The following is a 24,351-nucleotide window of genomic DNA, read 5'->3' as shown; positions in this document are numbered from 1 at the left end:
TCTAAATTTCAGATTTTCCATCACTTTTAGTCCCAGTGATAATGGTCACCAGGAACAATAGATGGGAACACAGGGAACCATTAAAATCTTCCCTGCTTCTCTAAATTGTGATTTAAATACACTTTTTATTTGCAGAAGTTTTTAATTAATTAAATAGTTCATCTGGTTGAAAAAAAAGTCCAACAGTTCAACCAACAGGAAAAAAAGAATCTCTATGAACACAATCCTATACCCACAGTTGATCCAGAGATAGGCAAAATAAACCCCCAATAAAGCATGATCCAGTTTGCTCCAGTGGGGGAAAAACATTTCTTCCTGATCAGCCAAAAGGAAATCCAATATTCTCTGTATCAACTGTACCTATAAATGTTATTATCCAGTTCTATTATGTGCATTTAGGAAAACAATCTACTGAGCTGGACAGAACCAAATCTTGAGGGTTTCCACATTCTCACAGCTCTTACTGGGAAGAAGCCTTTCCGTATTTGGAGAATAAATCTCTTTTCTTTCAGATCTAAAGTGTACCCCCTTGTCCTCTTTGATGACCTTAAAGTAAATAACTCAACACCAAGTTTGCTATTTGGACCACTTATGTATTTATACATGTTGATATGAACAAATAAGTTCAGTAACTGTAATCTTTCCTCATAGCTGAGCTCCTTCATGCCTCTAATCAGTTTGGTTGCCCTTCTCTTTCCCCAGTTCCCCAATGTCCTTTTTGTAAACTGGTGCTCAAAACTGAACTGCAAATTCCAGATGAGGTCTTAACCACCTCAATACTGGGCACTTAAACCCCCTTCCTTCCCAGACCAATTTTCAGCTTTTAGCGCTGTTGCAATTTGAATGACAATTGCGCGGTCATGCAACACTGTACCTAAACCAAATTTGTGTCATTTTTTCCCCACAAATAGAGCTTTCTTTTGGTGGTATTTGATCACCGTCAGGTTTTTTCTTTTTTGGTGCACAAATAAAAAAAGACTGAAAAGTTTGAAAAAAAAAAAAAGTTTTTTTTGTTTAGGTTATAAAATTTTGTAAATAGATATGTTTTTTCCTGCACTGATGAGCACTGATGATGCCGCACTGACAGGCACTGATGAGGAGATACTGATGGGGTGGCACTGATATGCAGCACTGATGGGCACTGATAGGTAGCACTGATATGCAGCACTGATGGGCACTGATATGTGGCACTGATAGATAGCACTGATATGCAGCATTGGTGGGCACTGATAGGCAGCGCTGATGGGCACTGATAGGCAGCGCTGATGGGCACTGATAGGCAGCGCTGATGGGCACTGATAGGTGGCACTGATGGGTGGCACTGATCGGCACTGATGGGTGGCACTGATCGGCACTGATGGGGGGCACTGATGGGCAATAATGTGCACTGGTGGGCGGCACTGATAGATGGCAATAACGGCACTGGTGGGCAGCACTGATAGATGGCATTGGTGGGCAACACTGATGGGGAGGGCACTGGGGGGCTCTCTGAGCCCTGCTTGCCATCCCTGGTGGCCATAGTGGGCATCCCTGGTGGTCATGGGTGGGCATCCCTGGTGGCTTAGTGGCACCCCTCCCCCCCCCCCCCCCCCCCAGGGCTGTACTGGTAATCAATGTTCTGATTACCAGCACAGACCCCCCCTGTGATCAGTGAGTAATTAGAAATACTCACTGATCGCCCCCGCAGCAGCACCGATCCTCTCCTCTTCTCCTCACTGACAGGATCTGTCAGGAGCAGAAGAGATCGAAGCCATTACAACAGCTCTATTTACATTACATGACGGCTGTGATTGGACACAGCCGTCATGTGATCAGGAGGGCCAATCACAGGGCCCTCCTGCCGAATGATGTTGCTCTGTGTCCGAGGGACACAGGCACATCGAGATCGCGCCGCTGCGCGTGCCCGCTGCGGCGCGATCTCTCTCCTTCTGAAGGACGTTCTGGAACGTCCATTCAGAAGGACGAGACTCCCGCCCGGCCGTATATCTACAATGGCCCGGGTGGGAGGTAGTTAATAAGGATTTGTACAGGGGCAAAATTATATCTCTCTCTCTCTCTGGAGTCCATACCTCCTTTTTAAAGGATAAGCTCTTCTGTCTTTCATGAATTCATGCTCTGTATTGCTTAAAGCGGAGTTCCACCCAAATGTGGAACTTCCGCTCCTTTGTTTCCTCCCCCCCCCCCCCTCCGGTGCCACATTTGGCACCTTTTCAGGGGGAGGAGGGAACGGGTGCGTGTTTGACAGGTACCCTTCCCCACTTCCGGGAAACGGCGCGGTCCCATCCTCCTACCCCCCGCCGCCGAGCCAATCCGAATGTGCAGCGTGCTTCGCGCATGCGCAGTAGGGACCCGCCCGTGAAGCCGCAAGGCTTCACTGCCGGGTTCCCTTAACGGCAATGGCGGTGGCAGCACCCGACAGCCGATGGAAACATTGATTGCGGTGCCGACATCGCTGGACTCCAGGACAGGTAAGTGTCCTAATATTAAAAGTCAGCAGCTACAGTATGTGTAGCTGCTGACTTTTAATTTTTGGAGGGGGGGGGGCGGAACTCCGCTTTAAATGTTTATTTTTTTTCTTTTATTAAACTCTCCAGTATCTTCCCGACTATAGAAGGTAAACTAACAGGTTTATAGCAGTGTTAATTTCGTCGACTAAAACCGACTAAAACGTTTTCGTCGACTAACACAATTCAGATGACTAAAATACGACTAAAACTAAAATGGCATTTTAGTCAAAAGACTAGAACTAATACTAAATCGAAATTTGCTGCCAAAAATTAACACTGGTGCATGCTCAAAGCATAAATAATAACATATTAGATTTTTCACTCCAGGACCAGCAGTAGTATATAATGAGTTTGGAAATTGTAGAGAAATGCTTAAATAATGCATTACAAATTACAATTGAACTACACCCATTTGATTATAGATGACTAAAATTAGTTTTAGTCGACTAAAATGTAGGGCGTTTTAGTCGACTAAAATATACTGGAGTTTTAGTCGACTAAATACGACTAAAACTAAAACACTTGCAGAAGACTAAAATAGGACTAAAACTAAAATGCCATTTTAGTCCTAAGACTAAAACTAAATTGAAATTTGCTGCCAAAATTAACACTGGTTTATAGTTACTTGGTAAAGACTTTGATCCCTTTTTAAATATAGGCACCACGTTGGCCTTTACGCCAATTCAGTGGTACTATGCCAGTCAATAAAGAGTCCCTAAACATTAGAAACAATGGCTTTGAAATGACAGAGCACAATTCTTTTATGACCCGTAAGTGTCTGCCATCTGGTCCAGGTGCCTTATTCACCTTTTGTTCTGTGTCTAAATATTTCTGGCCCATATTAGTAATGAGTCCTCTTTTCTGTTGGCTTAATGATTCCAGTGACAGTAAATGTCTGGTTACTGTAATGCCAAATATGTCTTAAAGCGGAGTTCCAGCCATTCACTCACCTGTCCAACGGTCCAGCGATGCGGCTGCCCGAAGCCTCGATCCTCTCCCTCGGCGCCGGCATCACTGCTGTGGGCACCCGGCTGTGATAGTTTACGGCTTCACAGCCGGGTACCCACTGTGCATGCGTGAGTCGCGCTGCGCGTCTTGATTGGCCGGCAATCTTCTGGGACCTGTGACGTGTCCCAGAAGATTGCAGGGAGGGAGGGGGAGAGGAGAACTTCCGTTCCTCCTCGGCGCTCCAAGCGGAAGTGGGAGCGGTACCTGTCAAAACTAGGTACCCGCTCCCCCCCAAAAAAAAATGACATGCCAAATGTGGCATGTCAGGGGGTCAGGACTCCCTAAAGCGGAAGTTCCACTTTTGGGTGGAACTCCGCTTTAAGTCATAACTGAAAATCAAATATACAGTGTTGATTCCAGAAAAAACGAAAATAACGGTTATCTCTTGGTATTCTAGCCATCTAATGTGAACAGCATTTTTCTGGTTTGTGCTGACCAGTCTGTAACACCTATTGTAATGCTGATGTGACCAAAAATGTTCCCTCCCCCCCTCCTCCTACCTATCCTGCCTAAACTATATAAAAATAAATATCTATTTACTTGCCTATTTGCAATTTGCTTGTCTATTCATATGATCCTGCAGCTCTGGCTCCCCTGTGTCAGTGAGTGGCTGCTGCAAGGGAGAGGAGGGAGCGCTGGCAATGGCTAGGCCATGGGTGATGTCATGGCTTCCAGGATTCCAGACATCAAGCACTCCCGGAGTCAGAGCTGCATGATCACGTGACCGGACCTGAGCAGATTACAAATAGGAAAGTACAAAGATCTTTCTTCTTTTTTTTTTTTTTTTTTTTTTTGTTTATTTTATGTTATTTTTCATATAGGTTAGGTAGGAAAGGACATTTATAGGGACATTTATATTTATACAGCCGATTTGGAATTTTCGTACGAAAATTTTCGAGGGGACAAACTCCAAAATGTTTCTCATATGGAAAAAAAGAGATTTTCGTTTAATGTGTACCGTTTTCGTACAATTTTTGTACAAGAAAAATCAGAAAAGAAAGACTGAGCATGATCAGAAACAATGAAAAAAAAAAAAAGCATGTCTTACGAGTATTTTCGTACAAATTTTCGTTCATCGGTTACAATTTGCTGTGGAACAACGAGGGAAATCAAACGATCCTTGCCCCGATTTTCTTATAGTGTGTACCCCACTTTAGACCTATGTCACTTCAGGCTTGTTCACACAGGTGGCCAAGGTGTGGTAAAAGCTGATGATTGAGCCTTGGTCTACATATTTAGGTGTGTTGAATAGGCAACTTGACTTCTGGTAGCACTTCTGTGATATATTTTATATCACTGTATATTATAGAACTACACTACAGCACTGCTTGCAGCTAGCCAGGTCTGTATGCTGTGTGGACCTCATTTCTCCTCCTGCTATAAGTTTATGGTCCCTTCGAAGACCATGAACTTATAACAGAATTGTTCAGCAGACTCTGCTGAACAATGCTACAACTCTAAACAGCGGATTACAATCCACTGATCATCCATTTTATTACCTAAAATGTGATGAACAACCCCCCCCCCCCCCCCGACAACGCTGCTTTCCTGTCCCCAGCCTCTCCACCTCCCGCCTCTCCCTGTCACCTGAAACTACTCCTCATCCCCTTTCCTATGCACTGATTCCCCCCTGCAAAGCCAAAACCCCTGCAGCTAGCTTTAGAAGCCGGCATCCCTCTTCTGCCTCTCCTGCAAGCTCAGGTGTTGCTGGGGCTTGGGGGGGGGGGGGGGTCACAGAATCACAGAATGTCCCACCCTCCCATACCGGCCAATGCACCCCCCAATCCATTCATCCCTCCCTTTCCCTCCCGCCGCCTGCAGCTGCTGACTGCCACTGTATCCGGCCAGCAGTCCTGCTGGGGGTTTGTAAACTTGTTTGCCAGCCCCCTCCCTGTAGTGCAGTGCAATGAGGCAGCCATCGTAACGATGGCTGCTGTGTCCATTGACAGCTCTTGATCACATAGTAAACCTAGAGTTTACTATGTCAGACTGTCAGTTTACAAATAAATAAGGTCTCTATACAAATTCCTTATTCATTCATGTAAAGTGCTGCTTTACAAGAGCGATCTGGTATCTCTGCTGATCCCCACTCAGCAGGTGGATGACAGGTCCAGGTCCGTTCCCCTGATGCAGAATGGACACAGCTCGCTGTTCTCCTATGGGGCGGTCAGATGGCAGTGGGCCATCTGTCCATTTCCATCTTATCCGTCTGTATTTATTGGATCGGACGTAGGCGGGTGTAAACGGCCACATGTCCATTTACATCGGCCTCTCAATAGAAAACAATGGGTGGCCTGATTGGGTCCACTCGAAATACGGACAGGCAGACCGGATTGGTCTTCACACCGGGCATACACAGCATACCTTTACAGGGATACACAGGTGTTCCGTGCATCCCTGTTCAGGCAGTCCCATTGATGTCATTTGGGATGTAGCAATTGCAAGAACAGCCATCGCTCCTAATTTGACAACCATGTAGATCTGCATTCATGTCCTTGATCTCACACGGTCTACGTTCGGGGTCATGCACCCACACCCACATGGGTGTCAGATTGAGAACAGCAGCTATGCCTGTGCAGCCGTTGCATCCCAATGACATAAATGGGACTGCCTGTACAGGGATGCAGGGAACACCTGTGCATCCCTGTGTGGGTAAACTTGGCCCTCCATGGGCTTACACTTTAGTATGCCACATGTGAACAATACTTTAGTAGTAATTTTTGCAAGAATTTTGCAAGTTATGTTGTGTTTATGTGCACTATTGATTTTAGTGTATTTTTAGTGAAAACAGTGATATGATGAACATTTGCGAAATAATTGCAGGGCCCAAAAAATCATTAGCCCCTTTTTTTTTTTTATTCTACAGGTCATGTGCTTTTAGAAAATGTCTGGTTTGAGGCCCGGTTCTCACTGGTGCGATGCCAGACATCGCATGTGATTCGCACCGCATTCCTGTGCAGAACTGTAAAGCTGAATTTGCATCGCATTTGGACCAAACTCGTGCAGGACCCTTTTTTTTTTTTTTTTTGTTTGTTTTTTTTTTTGTTCACAACCATGCAATTTGATTCCTGTCCGAAATCACAGTTCCGCACTGCAATCTGCAAATTGATCTGGGGGTGTCATTGACTTTGTATTCACACCCACAGCAGTTCGCAGAGGGCAGTGTGAGCTGCCGGTGATTCAGGTGTGATGCGGGAACCCGCACTGGATTCGCAGGGTTTCCTGCATCGCATCAGTGTGAATCGTGCCTGAGGGGACTTTTACAGATTCTGAAAGCTGTAAGTGAAAAATGGTAACCACCTGGATTTTTAAAGTAAATTGTTTTTTTATTTACAGTTTTTTGTGTACATTCAGTTTTCACCATTTCACAAAAAGGTACAATTTAAAATGTACAAATTTGTTATTTACTCAGTACAGTTTTATTTGGAATTTGGTACATTTTGCCATGTATGAATCCACTATTAATGATTTTAGTGTATTTTTAGCGAAAATGTTGGTTTGATAAACATTTTGCGCAAATATCGCAGTGCCTTAAAATAGCACCTTCTTTTTATTCTACTGGCCATGTGTTTTCAGAAAATATATGGTTGGGGGGGGGGGGGGGGGTGTCTTTTGATAAACTCTGAAAGCTGTAAGTGAAAAAGAAAAAGCCTCCAGATTTTTGGAGAAATTTTTGCGTACGTTCAATTTTGAAAAATGGCTTAATTTAAAAATTACAAATATTTGTTTTTTATTAACTCAATACAGTTTAAGCTTTTATATTTAGTGGGAATTTAGCAGGAAGTTTGTGACATTTGCTGTATTTATATCTGCTGAACATGAATTTAGAGAATGTTTCGCAAATATACGTTTTGATAAACCTTTGCGCAAATATCGCAGGACGTTTATAATCAGTAGCACCTTTCTTATTTATTTATTTTTTTTAATTCTACAGGTCATGGTTTGGGGGGTCTTAAACTCTGAAAGCTGTAAGGGAACAATGAAAACCTCTATAGATTTTTTTTTTTTTTTTTTTTTTTTTTTTAGAAATTTGGTTGTTTCCATTTTTGCGTATGTTCGACTTTCACCGATTCGCAAAAAGGCGCAATCTAAAATTTACAAATAGTGGGTATTTATTAACTCAATACAGGTAAGCTTTTATATTTAGCAGGAATTTTGTAAAATGTGCTGCGTTTTTATCTGCTGATAATGATTTTAGTGGTTTTTTTTTTTTAGCAAAAATATTGTTTTGATAAACATTTGCCCAAATATCATTGTGCCCTAAAAATCAGTAGAAAAAAAAAAGTTTTTTTTATTTGTATTCTACTGGTCATGTGCTTTCAGAAAATATATGATTTGGAGGGGTCTTTAACAAACTCTGAAAGCTGTAAGGGAAAAATAAAAAAGCAGAGGGAAATATTGCAAAAATGGCCTGGCCAGCGAACTTTAAAAGTGGAGCACAGGGCATGGCAGTAAAAGGGTTAAAGTGAGAATAATAAACAACTAAAACTTTACAGATAAAAACTTTCTGACGTTTGAAAAGTAAAAAGTTACCAATATAGCCTCCGTTCTTTTTAATAGCAGTCATAAGCCTTCCATTCATGTCAGTTTCTTCATCTGTTGATGGTCAACTTTTTGTGCAGCCGCAACCACAGCCTCCCAGACACTGTTCAGAAAGGTGTACTGTTTTTTTCACTGTAAATCTAAGAAGGGCCCACAAGATCTAAATAGGGTTTATGTCAGGTGAGGAAGGGGGGCCATGTCATTTTTCTTTCATCTTTTAAGGTCTTTACTGGCTAGCCACGCAGTGGAGTACTTCGATGCATGCGATGAAGCGTTGTGCGGCTTAAAGAAAGTGTCTTCTAAAAACTGACAGTAGGTTTGAAAGTTGAGTCCATCTTCAACCTGATCCAACTAGCTCATCTTTAATAATACCAGCCCATACCAGTACCCCACCTCCACCTTGCTGGCATCAAAGTGGAGCTCTGTGCCCATTACTGATCCAGCCACAGGCCCATCCACCTGGTCCATCAAGAGTCACTCTCATCTCATCATTCCATAAAACCTTTGAAAAATCTTCAGATATTTCTTGGCCTAGTCTTTACATTTTAACTTGTGTGTCTTGTTAAGTGGTGGTCAGGTTTCAGCCCTCCTTATCTTGGCCATGTCTCACCTTGAATACCTTGTACTTCTGGGCACTCAAGGTAGGTTGCAGTTCTGGAATGACAACACTGGAGGATAATGAGTTCCTGGAAGCTTCATATTTGATTCTTCTCAAATCTTTGGCAGCTAATTTGCGTCTTTTTTTATTTTTTTCTCAACACGTTTCTTGCGAACCTGTTGCATCCAAGCATTTGATGGTTCTCTGATCATGCCCCAATATCTTAGCAATTTCTTTGTGTGCTGCATCCCTTCGAAAGACTTTTTAAAATTTTTGACTTTTCAGAGTCAGTTAAAATGATTGTAAATTCTCATAACTTTTTTCCTATAAAAATAACAAACATGTTATACTTACATGCTCTGTTGCAGTGGATTTGCACAGAGCAGCCCGGATCCTCCTCTTTTCGGGTCTCTCTTCTGTGATCCTGGCTCCTCACTCCTGTTGAGTGCCCCCACAGCAAGCAGTTTGCTATGGGGGCACCCGAGCTGAGTCGCAGCTCCCTGTGTCTATTCAGACAGAGCCCAGACCCGGCCCGCGTGCGCTCTCCCTCCCCTCGGATGGCTGAGACACTCTTGGACCTCGCTGGACAGAGAGGGACCTCAGGTAAGTGTTAGGGGGGTTGAGGTGGGCTGCTGCACATAGAATGCATTTAGAGGAAAAAAAAATTCTGACTTAACAACCCCTTTTAAATCTATTTTTTGGGAGGAAAAGAAGCTGCCTAATAATTATGCACACCTTGATATAGGGTGTTGATCTGCTAGTTCAAAAGGAAAATGACCGCACTCCGAAATAAATCAAACAGGAGTGTATTTATTCCACATCAAAAATAGGCATCAAACTACAAACTGTGAAACCCAGGAGGTCTCACAGTTTGTAGTTTAAAGCCTATTTTTGATGTGGAAAAAATACACTCCTGTTTGATTTATTTCGGAGTGCGGTCATTTTCCTTTTGAACTAGCAGTCTCTGGATTACGGATCCGACCAGCACCTGATATTACCTCACCTGGAGCGGTCTCTTTTCAGTTTGGATTCAATATAGGGTGTTGATCTCCTTAGGCCACACCCTCCCTCATTACACAAATTTATATCACCTGATATGCCTACATCCAATAAGCTTTCAAGTTTATACAGCCTAGAGTTGGACAATATGCATAAAAATTATTTAGTCTAAATACTCACTTGCCTAATTGTGCACACAATGTATTTTCTTAATTCAAATGACATTGGTAGAAATTTTTGGCCACTGTTATATACTTATGTCTACTTTTTATTCTTTCAGTGATGACATCACAAAAAAGAAAGTCATCATTGCCAGAGAACACTTCAAAGCGTCAGAAGCTCAAAGAATGTGAAAGCAGTTCTGTTACTCCTAAAAAGAGACTTGGTGTTTCTAGCAAAGCTAAAACAAATCTGTCTGCAGGGCGGAAGAAAAAAACATCAAAAGCCCCTACAAATAAAGCCATTAAGAACTCCAAACCATCCAAGGCAGAAGCTGGGCAAAAGAGAAGTACAGTTTTAAAAGCTACCAAAAAAAGTGCTGTAAAAGTTGTGCCTGCAAAGGGTAAAAATCTACGTAAAGCCAAAGAGGTGACTTCTTCAAAAAAGGGTACACAAAAGTCTTCCAGCCGTGCTTCAAAAGCAAAGAAAAATAATCAGTCTAATGTCAGAAAAACTGTGGCTAAAGAATCTACTGTGCAAAACAAAAGTAACAAAATAACAAAAAGCAGTAGCAAAAATCCTGCTTTGAGAGTAACAAAAACTGTTAAATGTGTGAAAAAGAGTGTCGACACAAAAACCAGACGTAAATCTGATTTACAGCCTGCAAGTGTAAAGAAAACGGTCAAGAATGTAAACCATGGCACTCCAAGTAAACCTGCACAGAAGAAAGCAAAGAAATGTGATATGCTGCCAAAATGTAATAAACAAGTTAAAAAGGTCATCAATATAAAGAAAGCACCAGTTAAGAAAGCAACGGTTAAAAAATCAGAAGTGGAGCCCAAGACAAAAGCACATAAGCCAGCACAAGCTGTTAAAAAGGCAACTACAACACGCAAAAAGGGGTTAAAGCCATCACCGCCAATTTCACAGCAAACAATAATTCCTGTGGGGTCCAAAAAAAGGCTTAAAGACAATGCTAAGCAAGGATCTACAAAAACTGCTCCAAAGAATTCTAAAAGGCCAAGAGAGAAGATAAAACATTCAGAAGCTAAAAGTGAAACCTGCTCAAAACAGGTTAGGAGAACTTTACCTGTCAACAAAACCAAGAACTCTGTAAAATCTCTGTCTGTCCCCAACGGTACTATAGATAAAGAAATTACAGTTGGTAACATGCCCATTTCTTGTAGTAGTTCTAAAACGTTAGATTCATCCTTGAGTAAAAGAATATCCAGTGAAGGCAAAGCTGTAAAAATTTTGCCACCCGCAGCACCATTAAAGCGTAAGAGGACCACAAAACCGGTTGACAGCACAACCAAAAGTAAAGCAAAAAAGCAAAAGGTTATCCTATCAGAAGCCAATAAGAAAAAGGATATACCCGCTGAAGATGACCAGAAATCTAAGAGAGTTAGTATCTTGGATTTGTGCAATGAAATTGCTGGAGAAATAGAGTCTGATACAGTAGAAGTTGTTAAAGGCCCAAGTTCTCCAACCAGTCCCACTGAAGAGAAGACTAAAGATGAGAAAGCACAAATCCTGGCAGACCTCTCTCCACCCATTGCTGAAAAAAGTCCAGTCAGCCAACTGAAACGTTTTTTTCCCAGTAGAAAGCCATCAAATATCAAATGTAAACTGGAGAAAAAAACAAGTCCAGGAACAAGGAATTCCAAGTGGATAAAAATCAAATTAAAAAATAGCTTTTCTCAAAATAATATACTCCGAAAACGAGCTGTGCTTCCCAGTCTTGAGTTGATCAAAGCAAAAATTTCACAAGGACGACAGTCGGCATCTTGCACCCCTGTTTCTGTAAACACCAGAAAATCGGATACAACATCGGCAATGGAGAATAAGCATACCAAACCTGCTGTGTGTCAAAAGGTAAAAGACAATACTAATCTGATACCTGGAAGTGGCGATATGTTGGAGAAGACATCTGCAGAGAATGGGTTCTTAGAAAACCATATAAAGCAGGAGCTTGAGGCAGCACTTGATGAGGTAATAATGCGGTTATTTATGGCTTTACCCTCCGATAATATTGTAAAGTAGATTTGGTAAATATCCACTTTCTTCCAGTTAGGAAACTGAGTAGTCCTGCTAGCAAGTGGGTGTTAATGGCTGAAGTCTGACTATGCACAGTTCACACCTATGGGGCCACAGCTAAGGGAATGTCAAAAAAGGCCTGTTCTAGACCCACCCAATCATTGAATGTTTGGTTAATCCAGTCAACTATCCTGAAGATCTGGCAGGCCAATCTCACATTTAGCCTTTGGGATGGACAAGGTAGATAAACGTATTCTCGCTCTCGGTTCGTTCCATAAGAATGTCCGGAAGAGGGGGCGATTGGCAAGAAAGTATGATTTGGGTAGGGCTATCGGCATTACCAGCATTGCATACAGGAAGCGTGCATACAGGAAGCGTGGAAGGACATTCATTTTAGGGCTGCAACTAACGATTAATTTGTCTGTCGACTAATCTATCGATTATTTTTACGATTAGTCGACTAATCTAACGATTATTTTTATTTTATTTTTTTTTGCTTAATTTAGTGTTTTTTTGATTAGCTAATTAATCCTATAATTAATACAGACCCCTCAGTAAGCCCCCTCCCAGTACAGACCCCACAGTAAGCCCTCCCACCTAGTACAGACCACTTAGTAAGCCCCCTTCCCAGTGCAGACCCCTCAGTAAGCCCTTCCACCTAGTACAGACCACTTACTAAGCCCCCCCCCCCCCCCCAGTCCAGACCCCTCAGTAAGCTCTCCCACCTAGTACAGACCACTTACTAAGCCCCCCTCCCAGTACAGACCCCCAGTAAGCACTCCCACCCAGTACAGACCCCTTAGTAAGCCCCCCTCCCAGTGCAGACCCCTCAGTAAGCCCTCCCACCTAGTACAGGACTTACTGAGGCGTCTGCACTGGGAGGGGGGGCTTACTAAGTGGTCTGTACTGGGTGGGAGGGCTTACTGAGGGGTCTGCACTGGAAGGGGGGCTTACTAAGTGGTCTGTACTGTACAGACCACTTAGTAAGCCCCCCTCCCAGTACACTAGTACAGACCACTCAGTAAGCCCTCCAACCTAGTACAAACCCCTTAGTAAGCCCCCCCTCCCAGTACAGACTGTACTAGGTGGGGGAGGGCTTACTGAGGGGTCTGCACTGGGAGGGGGGGCTTACTAAGGGGTCTGTACTAGGTGGGAGGGCTTACTGGGGGGTCTGTACTGGGAGGGGGGCTTACTAAGTGGTCTGTACTGTACAGACCACTTAGTAAGCCCCCCCTCCCAGTACAGACCTCCCAGTAAGCCCTCCCACCTAGTACAGGCCATTACAGGCCGGTGTAGTGCCGCACATGTGACATGTCTAAGTAGCTGGGTGATCGGGGAGGATGGCGAATGTGTGTTGCGGCAGAAGCTGTGGCAGTACAGGGGTGCTGGAGATGGTCAGCGCTCACCTCTTGTCTCCGACGGAGCCCGGCGGGGGAATTTCACCCGGCCGGCAATGCTTCAAGCGGCGCGGCGGCCAGCCAGGGGGCGTGTGACGTCACGCGTTGACGCGTCGACGCTTTTCACGCACGTCGACGATTTTTTGTAGTCGACTACGTCGACGCGTCGTGGCAGCCCTAATTCATTTTCTGTGTCAATTTTTGCTTACCATGCTGTTGTTCTGCCCACGCAGGGGGTAGCATTGACCATAGTAACAAAAGTTAGCTTGCAAATGTAGACGAAATGCAGCAGTATAAAAACAAGAACTGATATAACAGAAGCTAGGCCTTTTTCATGAAGCCCTGGGGACCAAGTGGTCCTGGGGAGGTTCCCTCAACAGCGGGGTACCCTCTAGGACCACCAATATCCATACAATGGTACAAATCTAGAAAAGAGGAGATGGCTCATAAACAAGGAAGAAGGTAGGCAGAAAGATGACGCCAGGGGGAAAAAAAAAGAATGCACACCTGAAGACTAGAGAGGATGGGGGAAGAGAGGCCAGAATTAGAGGCCTAGAGAGGTGGGAGAGGTAAGGGCTGGGAATTACCTAGGCCATCTGTCAAAGGCGACCCAAGCTGGCTGGGTGGAGAGTAGGAAAGGCATAAGACAGCAATAGTTCCAAAACTTTCAGGAATGTAGCATGAGTGTCGTTGCGGATGCTAGACATCTGTTCGTTTAAGCAGCAACGCAGTCATGCGATCTCTCACCCCCTGAAAGGGGAGGAAGGACATTTGTTTTCAAAGCTGCAGCCTGACCAAACCATGATAGAGGCTTAAGATATTATGCCTGAAGGTCCTTTTTGAACATGCTGTAAAAGCGGTGTGACATTACAAGAAAAAAACCTGCGAAACATCCACAGGGATTTCTAAAAATTTAGTTTATTTCTTGAAAAGTAAACTCTTTCTCTTGTCTTCCAAGGCTTGCACCAGACCAGAGCACTTATAAGGAGGTTCTTCTTGTACTGAGAAAATATATAAACTGATGTTTCTAGTCTTCTCTTTACAATAATTCCAGTTGGCTGTCATGCTGATCCAATGGCTGTTGTCATTTTGTTATTTCTGAGTCACTCCCCATAAAAAATATGCAGAGCAAGAGTTCTGGCTTGCTAATCAACATGCTTCTTTTGGCTTAAGGAAGGCATTGGTAGGCTAGATATATCTAGTGGACCTTCTTCCTCTCTCGACACATTAAACATGTACAGGCCTAGTTTCACTAAAATTTCTTGTGGTTGATGGGAACTGTAGTTTCCTTTTTACTGCAGAAAGAGTAGAAAGGATATGAATGTGATGAGATCCCTGTTACACCTTGACAGAGCAGATGCTGTTATCTTTTGAATTGCAGAGATGTCATAAAATTTCAGTTCAACTTTTCTCCTCAATGGTAAGGATTTTCAAAATGGTGTTACTTTAGTGTTTTTTGTAGGGCGTTTTTTTTTTTTTTTTTTTTTTTTTTCCTTTCCTATCCTCGAATTTAAAAAAAAAATAATAATAATAATCTCTGGTATAATACCACCCCTCACTAGCTAATCACTCAATTATATTTAAAAAAAAAAAGTAAGCAGCCAGGTTTCTTACATTAATTAAAGTGCTTCTTGGACATTTTCTATTGGTTTTCCATTGGATAGGATATAAGAGTAGCGGGTAGAAGTTTATCATCGGAGAAAGGAAGGAACACCGCTCACTGACCCAGTGCATGAATATGTGGATGAATGTGGCCTCAGACAGCCATTTCCCTCATTTTCAGTTAACTTTACTTTAAATTGTTTATGCTTTAAAATAATAATTGTATTTATCCCTCATTTTCTCTTGATAGGGTTTCAGATTACATTTGGATTCAAGTCCTGAAAATTCTCCAATGAAGAGAACCACAGTGTCCACTTGTTTGCCAGAGCTGAAGCCATCAGTCGCTCAAAGTAAGTACGTTTTACCTATACATATTGAGAACATATAGTTAAAGGAGATATATATAGCCAAAGCTTTTTATTTATTTTTTTATTTTATTTTCCTTTTTTGGGTTACAGAAGTGCACTTACTTGTGTTCTCCTGTAACCCAGAATTAGCCAAAAGCAGACTAAAGTCTGTTGGCTGACCTCACAGAGCAGTTCCAGGCCCTAGAAGGATCCTGACAATGACGGGATCTACCCAGATGCCTGACTGGCAGCGGACCCAGTCTCTCAGTGCCCCAGCAGTCATGTGATCATTCAGTTCTCGAGCTTTCGATTGCCACATTTCCCCTTTAAAGTTGGGAAGGATTGGAGCCCCTACCTAGCTTTACTGCTTTACTAAAAAGGGTGTTTAATGATCACAGTGCATATGTAATGGTTTAAATTCTATCGGGTGGAGGCCAGTCAAGTTCCTCCACCCCAAACTCGCTCATTCATGTCTTTATGGACCTTTCTTTGTACACTGGTCCAAATCATTAGGTGGGGGAGGGAATATTGCATGGGGTTGTTTTTCAGGGGTTGAGCTTGGCCCCTTAGTTTTAGTCAAGGGAACTCTTAAGGCATCAGCATACCAAGACATTTTGGACAATTTCATGCTACCATCTTTGTGGGAATAGTTTGGGGATCCTCTTTCTATTCCAACATGACTGTCCACCAATGCACAAACAAGGTCCATTAAGACTATGAGCGAGTCTTTGGGAGGCGGGGAGTAACTTGACTGGCCTGCACAGAGTCCTGACCTCAATCTGATAGAACACCTTTGGGATGAATTAGAATGGAGACTGTGAGCCAGGCCCTCTCGTCCACATCAGTGCCTGACCTCACAAATGCGCTTCTGGGAGAATGATCAAACATTCTCATAGACACACTCCTAAATCATGTGGACAGCCTCCCAGAAGAGTTGTAACTGTTATAGCTGCAAAGGGTGGGCCAACTTAACATTGAACCCTATGGACTAAGACTGTGTTGCCATTAAAGTTCATGTGCGTGAAAAGGCAGGTGTCCCAATACTTTTGGTAATAGTGTATCGCTAACATAGCTCCTAACTCTCTGCTTTTGCCCACATTAAGGTATTGCCTTTCCTGCCTGGTTCAGTAGAGTTAATTCTCTTGTTTGGGTGTCGACCTCTAGTGATCACCATGGTGTACTTACAAATCTGGGAGCTCCTGAATACATTTTTATTGTGACAGACCCAGCCAGGACCGGGGCTTTAGTAGGGGACTGCAGGGTGGCTTCTTGCCTACTGACTATGGGCTCTGGCTTTTAGGGGAACACTACTCTTTGGGAGGTGTGTACCTGGGGACCTTTGGAGTGGTCCATATCTCCCCAAAACACACAGATTCTGGGAATTGAAGGTTACATATACATTTGGGTTCCTCTATGCCTCAAACCGGCAATGAACGTAGATGTTAACATAATCAGCTCAAATCACTGGTGTTGCCTGTCATAATGGATTTATTGTAAGTAGGTCTCTCCCATAGTGTGCCTCCTTAAGTGTCTTCCTCCCACATATATATAGTTGCAGCTGTTGTCTCCGGTCCCTCCTCAACCCTGCAGCCACTGCAGCAGTGACCGGATCAGAGCGGGCTGAAAATAGTCAAGTATATACTTCTTTAACCACTTGTCGACCAGCCCCCGTAGTTATTCAGTGGCAGGTCGGCTCTGTTACGTGGAACAACGTACCTGTATGTCTCTTCGTGTAGCAGATAGTGGGGGCGCGCGTGCCACCCATGGAGACAGAACAGCGGTCTGCCATTGTAAACACGGCAGACCTCTGTTCTGTCAGTAATGAACACAGGGATTCTGTGTAGTGATCGACCGATATCATTTTTTTATTGCCAATACCGGTATTTTGGTCATCGGATATAGGGATCGGCCGATATTGGCGATATTTTCGGACATTAATTTTTTTTTTCGCAGGTACTCTGGTGGAGGGATATGGAGATCTAAAAGACCCCCAAACCCCTCCTCTGCACTTAAAAGCACTCAAAACGCCAAGTTTGGCTGTTTTGAATGCTCGCATTTTTTTTAATTTGCTGCAGAGTCATTACATCACTTCCGGGTTTTTTACATGGAGACCTGATCAGAGCCGAATGTGGCTCTGATCGGGTCTTCTCTTCGGCGGCCATGTAGATAGGATGCCCGGGTCTCCCGGTGGGATGGGAGACCCGGGCGACCCGCAGGAGGGGGGGGGGTCCCCTCCTGCTCCTTGTAATGACAGCCGAGCAGCTTCTCAGCTGCATCGGTTGTCATTACAAGTCAGCCGACCGTCAGCTTGATGCCTGCCATGCTTTTCTGCTCAAACCAATCAATATACACTTATTGGGATTTATTTTACCAAAAATATGTAGCAGAATACATTTTGGCCTAAATTGATGAAATAATTAGATTTTTTTAAATTTGTTTTTGGGAATGTTTTATAGCAGAAAGTAAAAAAAATTTATTTATTTTTTTTTTTTCCAGAATTGTCGCTCTTTTTTTGTTTATAGCGCAAAAAAATAAAAACTGCAGTGGTGATCAAATGCCACCAAAAGAAAGCTCTATTTGTGGGGGAAAAAATACATCAATTTTATTTGGGTACAGCATCACACGTGCAATTGTCAGTTAAAGTAATGCAGTGCCTTATCGCATAAAATGGCCTGGTCATTAAGGGGGTAAAACCTTCCGGTCCTTAAGTGATAATACATTGGTTAGTTTCGTTAGGTTAGAGCTGCACGATTCTGGATAAAATGAGAAATCACAATTTTTTTGCTTAGAATAAAGATCATGATTCTCTAACGATTCTCGGCGTAACATCATCTTTTACATTATACAAAATAATTGGGCTAAATTTACTGTTTTGGTTTTTTTTAAGTGTATTTTTTCTCAAACTGTGTTTGAAAGACTTCAGCGCAAATACAGTGTGACATAAAAGATTGCAACGATTGCCATTTTATTCTCAAGGGTCTTTGCTAAAATATAATGTGTGTGTATATGTTTGGGGGTTCTAAGTAATTTTTCTAGTAAAAATACTGATTTTACTTTTAAGCAACAAGTGTCCGAAAAAGGCTTGGTCTTTAAGAGATTAAGCTGCCCTCACTTACAGACGGAAGTTCATTCCTTTGATCTAAAAAACGAAATGATACATTGTAAAACATTGTGTTTTATAGTTATCTAGCAGCCTGTGTTGATAAAAGGAGGCTCTTTTTATTTATTTATTTTTTCTTTTGACTGTTGTGAGTGAGCAGAGAACAGCTCTGTCAGTGCCGGTGTAACGTTAAGGGCCGATTCACACTTCTGCGAGTGCGCCGATCGCATGTAATTTGGAGCGCACTGCTCCTTCATTACATGCGATCAGAGGTGCGGATGCAAATTCAGCCATACACTTTGTATGGCTGAATTTGCAATGTATCCGCACCAAACACGCACATGACCCTTTTTTCCAGCCACATCAGGATCGGATCGCACAGTGGTTCACACTTGTGCGATCCGATCCTGTGCGAACTGTCAGATTGCACTGCGATATGCGATCAAACTGGGGGTGTCGTTAACATTTCATTGACACCCCCAGCGTATCGCATATGGCAGTGTGAACTGCCAGGGGTGCGTTTGCGATGCGGGAACAGGCTGCGAATTCGCAGCCTTCCCACATCCCACAAGTGTGAACCGGGACTTAAAAACCATACCTCGTGAAAATTCCCTACCCTCGTCCCTTCCGGTGCACATACGTCATGGAACAGCTGAGCAGGTTACCATTGCGCATGCTCAGAGCTCCGGAGGGTAGGGAATTTTCACGGGGTAGTGATGTGTAACGTTACACCGCATCAGCTGTTGCCGCTGCTACATTAAATCATCTCCGCTCCTGATCTCTGTATGTATGAAAATATAAATCACGGAGATCTCGGCTCTGTGATTTATATATTCATAGACCCGCCGCCGCTTTTACATTTAGTAGCCGAGATCAGGGAAGTGACGGGTAGGAGCGGAGATGATTTACTGTACCCGCGGCAACAGCTGATTGCGGTGTAACGTTGGAAAACACTACCCCGTGAGAATTCCCTACCCTCCGGAGCTATGAGCATGGGTAGTGGGAAGCGGCTCAGCTGTTCCATGACACATGTGAAGAGGAAGTGACGAGGGTAGGGAATTTTCACAGGTAGGGTTTTTTCACGGAACACCGGTTCACATTTCTGCGATGTGGGAACGCTGCGAATATACAGCGTGTTCCTGCATCGCATCTGCACCCCTGGCAGTTCACACTGCCATATGCGATACGCTGGGGGTGTCAATTAAGTTAACGACACCCCCAGATCAGATCGCATATCGCAGTGTGATTTGAAAGTTTGCACAGAATCGGATCGCATTAGTGTGAACCACCATGCGATCCGATTCTGCTGCGGACCAAAAAAAGGGTATGGCTGAATTTGCACCACACAGACATCGCATGTAATTTTAGGAGCAGTGCGCTCCGAATTACATGCGATCTCTGTGATCGCAGCAATGTGAACCGGCACTGAGAATCAAGGACATGTCATTTTAAGAATTAGGGGCTAAATCGAGATTATATATATATATAAAAAAATTTTTATGATTAATTATGCAGCTCTAGTATAGGTGTTAGGAGGCAGGATGGGGGCATTTTAGGCCTCATACACACTTGTACATCCTCCTTTTTTTTTTTTTTTGCAGCTACTTTTATGGGCGTTTTGGCTTTTTTTTTTTTATTATTCTTCTTCTACTTTTTTTTGTCTTTGTACTCTCCTCCATGTTAGCCTATGTGTCCAAACTAAACAAACAAAAGAAATAAAAAGAAAACAAATGCAGCCACCACTTCAAAGTATTGGTAAGCTGCAATATATTCTATTATTGGTTTTGGGTTTACCGCCGCTTTACATATTTACTCTGCATATAAGCCTTACAAATCATAAGAACTATATAAAACAATATGCACAAGCAATGTTGTTTAACCGCTTACCGACTCACCACAGTACATTTACTGCGGCAGACCAACTCGTACAGGCACAATTACGTAGCTGTAAATAGCGGCTTTCTTCTGGGTCTGCTCGTGCATGCGTGTGTGGATCCTGAAGACTTTGCTGCCATTTGCTGTAGCACAAGCCGATCCATAGGTCCCGGCCAATGATTTATGGGCTCAGCAAATGACAAGAGTCCAAGGTCAGTAAACAACACAGGGCTCACTTCGTACAGCAGTGATGTGCAGTTTTTTTTTTTGTGCCGGTTCACACTATTGCGATGACGGACATCTCGCATGTGATTCGGAGCGCACTGCTCCTAAAATCACATGCAATGTCTGTGCGGTGCAAATTCAGCCATACAGTTTGTATGGCTGAATTCGCACTGCAATCGCAGTGAACTTGCACAGGACCCTTTTTTTGGTCCGAAGCAGAATCAGATCGCATGGTGGTTCACACTAGTGCAATCCGATTCATGTGCGAACTGTCAGATCACACTGCGATATGTGATCTTATCTGAGGGTGTCATTAACTATGAATTGACACCCCCAGCGTATCTCATATGTCAGTGTGAACTGCCTGTGCTGCGGATGCAATGCAGGAACATGCATTAGATTCGCAGTGTTCCCGCATCTCAATAGTGTGAACCGAGACTTACTCTATGCAAAGCAGGGAGTAAAAACAAAAAGGGCAAATTGCTTAGTAAAAGGCCACACAGTAAACCCACTAAACATTACTAGGCACACATTTTAACCCCTTGTTTGGCCTAGATGTTAACCCCTCCTCAGCCAGTGTCATACAGCAACAGTGTATATTTTTAGCACTGATCACTGTATTCGTGTCAATGGCAGTTAGTCAGTTCTCGCCCAGTATCAGTTGGTGTCATATTGTAGTCCAGATTGCTCAAGTCGCTGGTCACTGCCATTAGTAGTATAAAACAGAAAATCTATACCTTTCACGCAAACCAATCAATGTACACTTATTGGGATTTCTTTTTTTGAAGATTTTTTTTTGTATTGGATGTTTTATAACCGAAATTAGAAAATGTATATCGTGGTGGGTTTTTTTTGGTTTTGTGTTTTTTTAATTTATTTATTTATTTTTTTTGTAGAAAAAAAAAAAAAGCGGGGTGATCAAATACCACCAAAAGAGAGCTCTATTTGTATGAAAAAAAGATATAAACTTCAAATGCATACAACATTGCATGACCGTGCATTCGCCAGTTAAAGTAGCACAGTGCCATACATGCTTGGTTATGAAGGGAGTAAAATCTTCCCCAACGCAAGTGGTTAAAAATCCAAACATCAAGGGGGTCGGTGGGGTTGCTCCAGGGAGGTCCACAGTTTGGTGGTGGTGTTTCTGCACCAATCCTGTTCCTGTGCCAGATGAGATGCAATTTTGGTATAGTTTCATGTAATGTGGAGACAATTTGCTGGTCATTCTATCTGCATTAGGGCTCTTTCACACGGAGCGGACTGTATTGCGATCCGCTCTGGCACTTCTTTTTTTTTTTTTCACGGACACGGATGACACTTGTGTCATCCGCTCCGTATGTCCGCATATCATCCTATCTATTTTCGGATGATATACGGACATAATGTAAGTCTATGGGCATTGCAGATGTCAGCGGATGACACCGCTGACATCCGATTTTGCAACCGTTCCATTTTTTAAACTGAACAAAAATAGGGTTCTGTTCCGTTCCAAAAAAACGGAACCGAACTGAAAGAACGAAAATCGGATGTCAGCGGATGGTCATCCGCTGACATCCGCAATCCCATTGACATGCATTATGTCCGTATATCACCCGCAAACGGATGGGGTGATATACGGACATATGGAACGTCCGTGTGAAAGAGCTCTAAGATTGGTCCTACAAACCCACCAGCCTCAAACATACAAACAGTCATTAAGTACTGATTGTAAGGATTTGAAGACCGCAAGTAATGCCTCGTTCACCTGGCCATAAAAATTTTACTGATGTTACTACACGTGTTGTGGTGTTTTTAGGAGAAAAATTCCTGTGTAATGATCAGTAAAATACCTCCATATAGTTGCATTTACACCACTAAAGAGGAGTATGTGTACATCATTTTTTTAATAATTTTATTTTTACTCAATTTTGCGCACACACCAACGCACATACTTACATTTATGTGCATGTTCTAAGATGAAAATTTTTTGATTTGATGACGGATCTGAAAGTAGCTCATGTTTACACACCTGTGTGAATGGCTCCATTGAAAACAATGCAGATCCATCATTAAAAATAAAATACTTGTGCATATATATACATTTTTTTTTTTAGATTTTTATGGGGGTGTGAATGAAGCTTAAAAGATCCAGGCAATGTGTGGGATTTTTTACCTATTATTTTTAAAAGATGAATCATCTCACCATTCAGGAGAAGCTCTGTTTGAACTATTGTGCCAATTTGTTTTTGAAGGTTGTTGGCAAACCACTTCACCTCCGGAAGATTTACCACCCTTCTAGACCAGGCCAATTTTTTGCGATATGGCACTGCGTTACTTAACCTGACAATTGTGTTGTCATGTGATGCTGTACCCAAATAAAATGTTGTTCTTATGTTGGTATTTGATTATATCTGCGTTTTTTTATTTTTTTACGCTATTCACTAAAAAACCGACCATTTTGAAAAAAAAAAAAGAAAAAAAAAAAAAATATATCTATATATATTTTTTTAGAATATATAATTTTTATATATTCTATATATCGGACACGCAGTGACACTTTAGACTTTTTTTGGGGACCAGTGTCATTATTACAGTGCACTGTCACTGTTTTAATGACACTGGCTGGGAAAGGGTTAACATCAGGGGCGATCAAAGGGTTAAATGTGTACCTAGCTGGTGTTTCTGTGTAGTGGGGGGTGCTTTTACTAGTGGAAAGCATGGATCGGTGTTTCTGCTTTACAGGCACACAGGATCAATGCCCTGTACTGACAGAACAGCAATCTGCTTTGTTTACATAGGCAGACTGCTGTTCTGCCTGTGTACCGCAATAAAGGGTGCCGGCGGACATCGGATCCTCGGTACCAGCTGTATAAAATCCCAGCAGGAGGGAACCGCTGGCAGCGCAAATTCATGCGAGATACTTGGAAGTGCACATATACATGACCCTGCACAGCGCGGCCGCCCTGCAGCAGTAAATGTGCTTTAGGGTGGTCAGCAAGCGTTTAAAGGGCAGCAATATTGTGCAACGAGAGATGATAGGTTGTTGGGCTATTGAATGCCCAGATGTTTTATGTGGGAAGGGAGCCACTTGATGGTGAAGTTGGCTTTTAAACCCTTGTAGTGTTGCTGGCGGTGGTGTTGGGCCTCGTTCACCCAGGGTGCACAATACCTTAGCCCCTGCCGGGCTGTGTTTACTCATACAGGGATACACAGGTGTTCCGTGCATCCTATGCAGGCAGTCCCATTGATATCTATTGAGACGCAGCTGCCACATGGACACTGCCACTGTGTCCCAATATGACATCCGTGTGGGTGTGTGTCCCCCGAACTCACCCTGCATGTGTGTATTCACTGTTCAGGTACATGCACCCGCACCCATACAGATGTCATACTGGGACATAGCTGTGTCTTAAGGCTTTTGGTAAGGCCTCTTGCACAATACTCCTGTTTTGAGTATCTGCTTTTTCAGACTTTTTTTCCTTTGTATGTATTTGTGCGTATTTACACTCACTTTTGCGTGTATGCACTCGCGCGAAAACTTATTCTTGCATTCTTGTTCTGCACAGTATGTAAATGCTGGTTTGGGCCTATGAGGCAAAAATTACTGACCAAAAAAGCGTTTTTTTTTTTTTTTTTTTTTTTATTATTACTGAAGAATGCACAGCACTTGTTTATGCACATGTGTGCATAGGCACATTACAATTAATGGGATGTATTAAAAAAGCTGTACTGGGCTTTTTCAAGCCGCAGTGTGCAAGAGGCCTTAAGATGCAAAAGTTCGCTAGCTCCCTCAATGTTGAAAATTCTGTCAGGAGGTTGGTGATTGTAGTGCTAGAATTACAAAAGAAGAGTTGCTAAAAAAAAAATTGCGATCTCGATTCAACCCCCTCACGATCTTAAAGCAGCATGTCCTCAATTCTTACAGAGCTGTTCTTTGCTCACTCTCAGTTGTCAAAAAAAAAAAAAGAGCCCTGGC

At 42.9% G+C, this 24,351-nt stretch overlaps 1 protein-coding gene across 1 annotated transcript in view; it reads left to right on the top strand.

Moving 5' to 3' along the window:
* Positions 1–24,351, top strand: part of ESCO1 (establishment of sister chromatid cohesion N-acetyltransferase 1) — a 46,786-nt gene that overhangs the window by 8,461 nt on the left and 13,974 nt on the right. Inside the window, exons 2-3 of the mRNA XM_082258425.1 lie at positions 9,935–11,805; positions 15,100–15,199. Of these exons, the coding sequence (XP_082114551.1) occupies positions 9,937–11,805; positions 15,100–15,199 (1,969 nt within the window). The 5' untranslated portion in view covers positions 9,935–9,936. The remainder of the gene's footprint in view (positions 1–9,934; positions 11,806–15,099; positions 15,200–24,351) is intronic.

This window comes from Pelophylax lessonae, assembly GCF_965119305.1.
Source record: "Pelophylax lessonae genome assembly, chromosome: 5".
NCBI lineage: Eukaryota > Metazoa > Chordata > Amphibia > Anura > Ranidae > Pelophylax > Pelophylax lessonae.
Note: the sequence above shows the minus strand (reverse complement) of the source record. Positions and strands in the feature narration are given on the sequence as shown.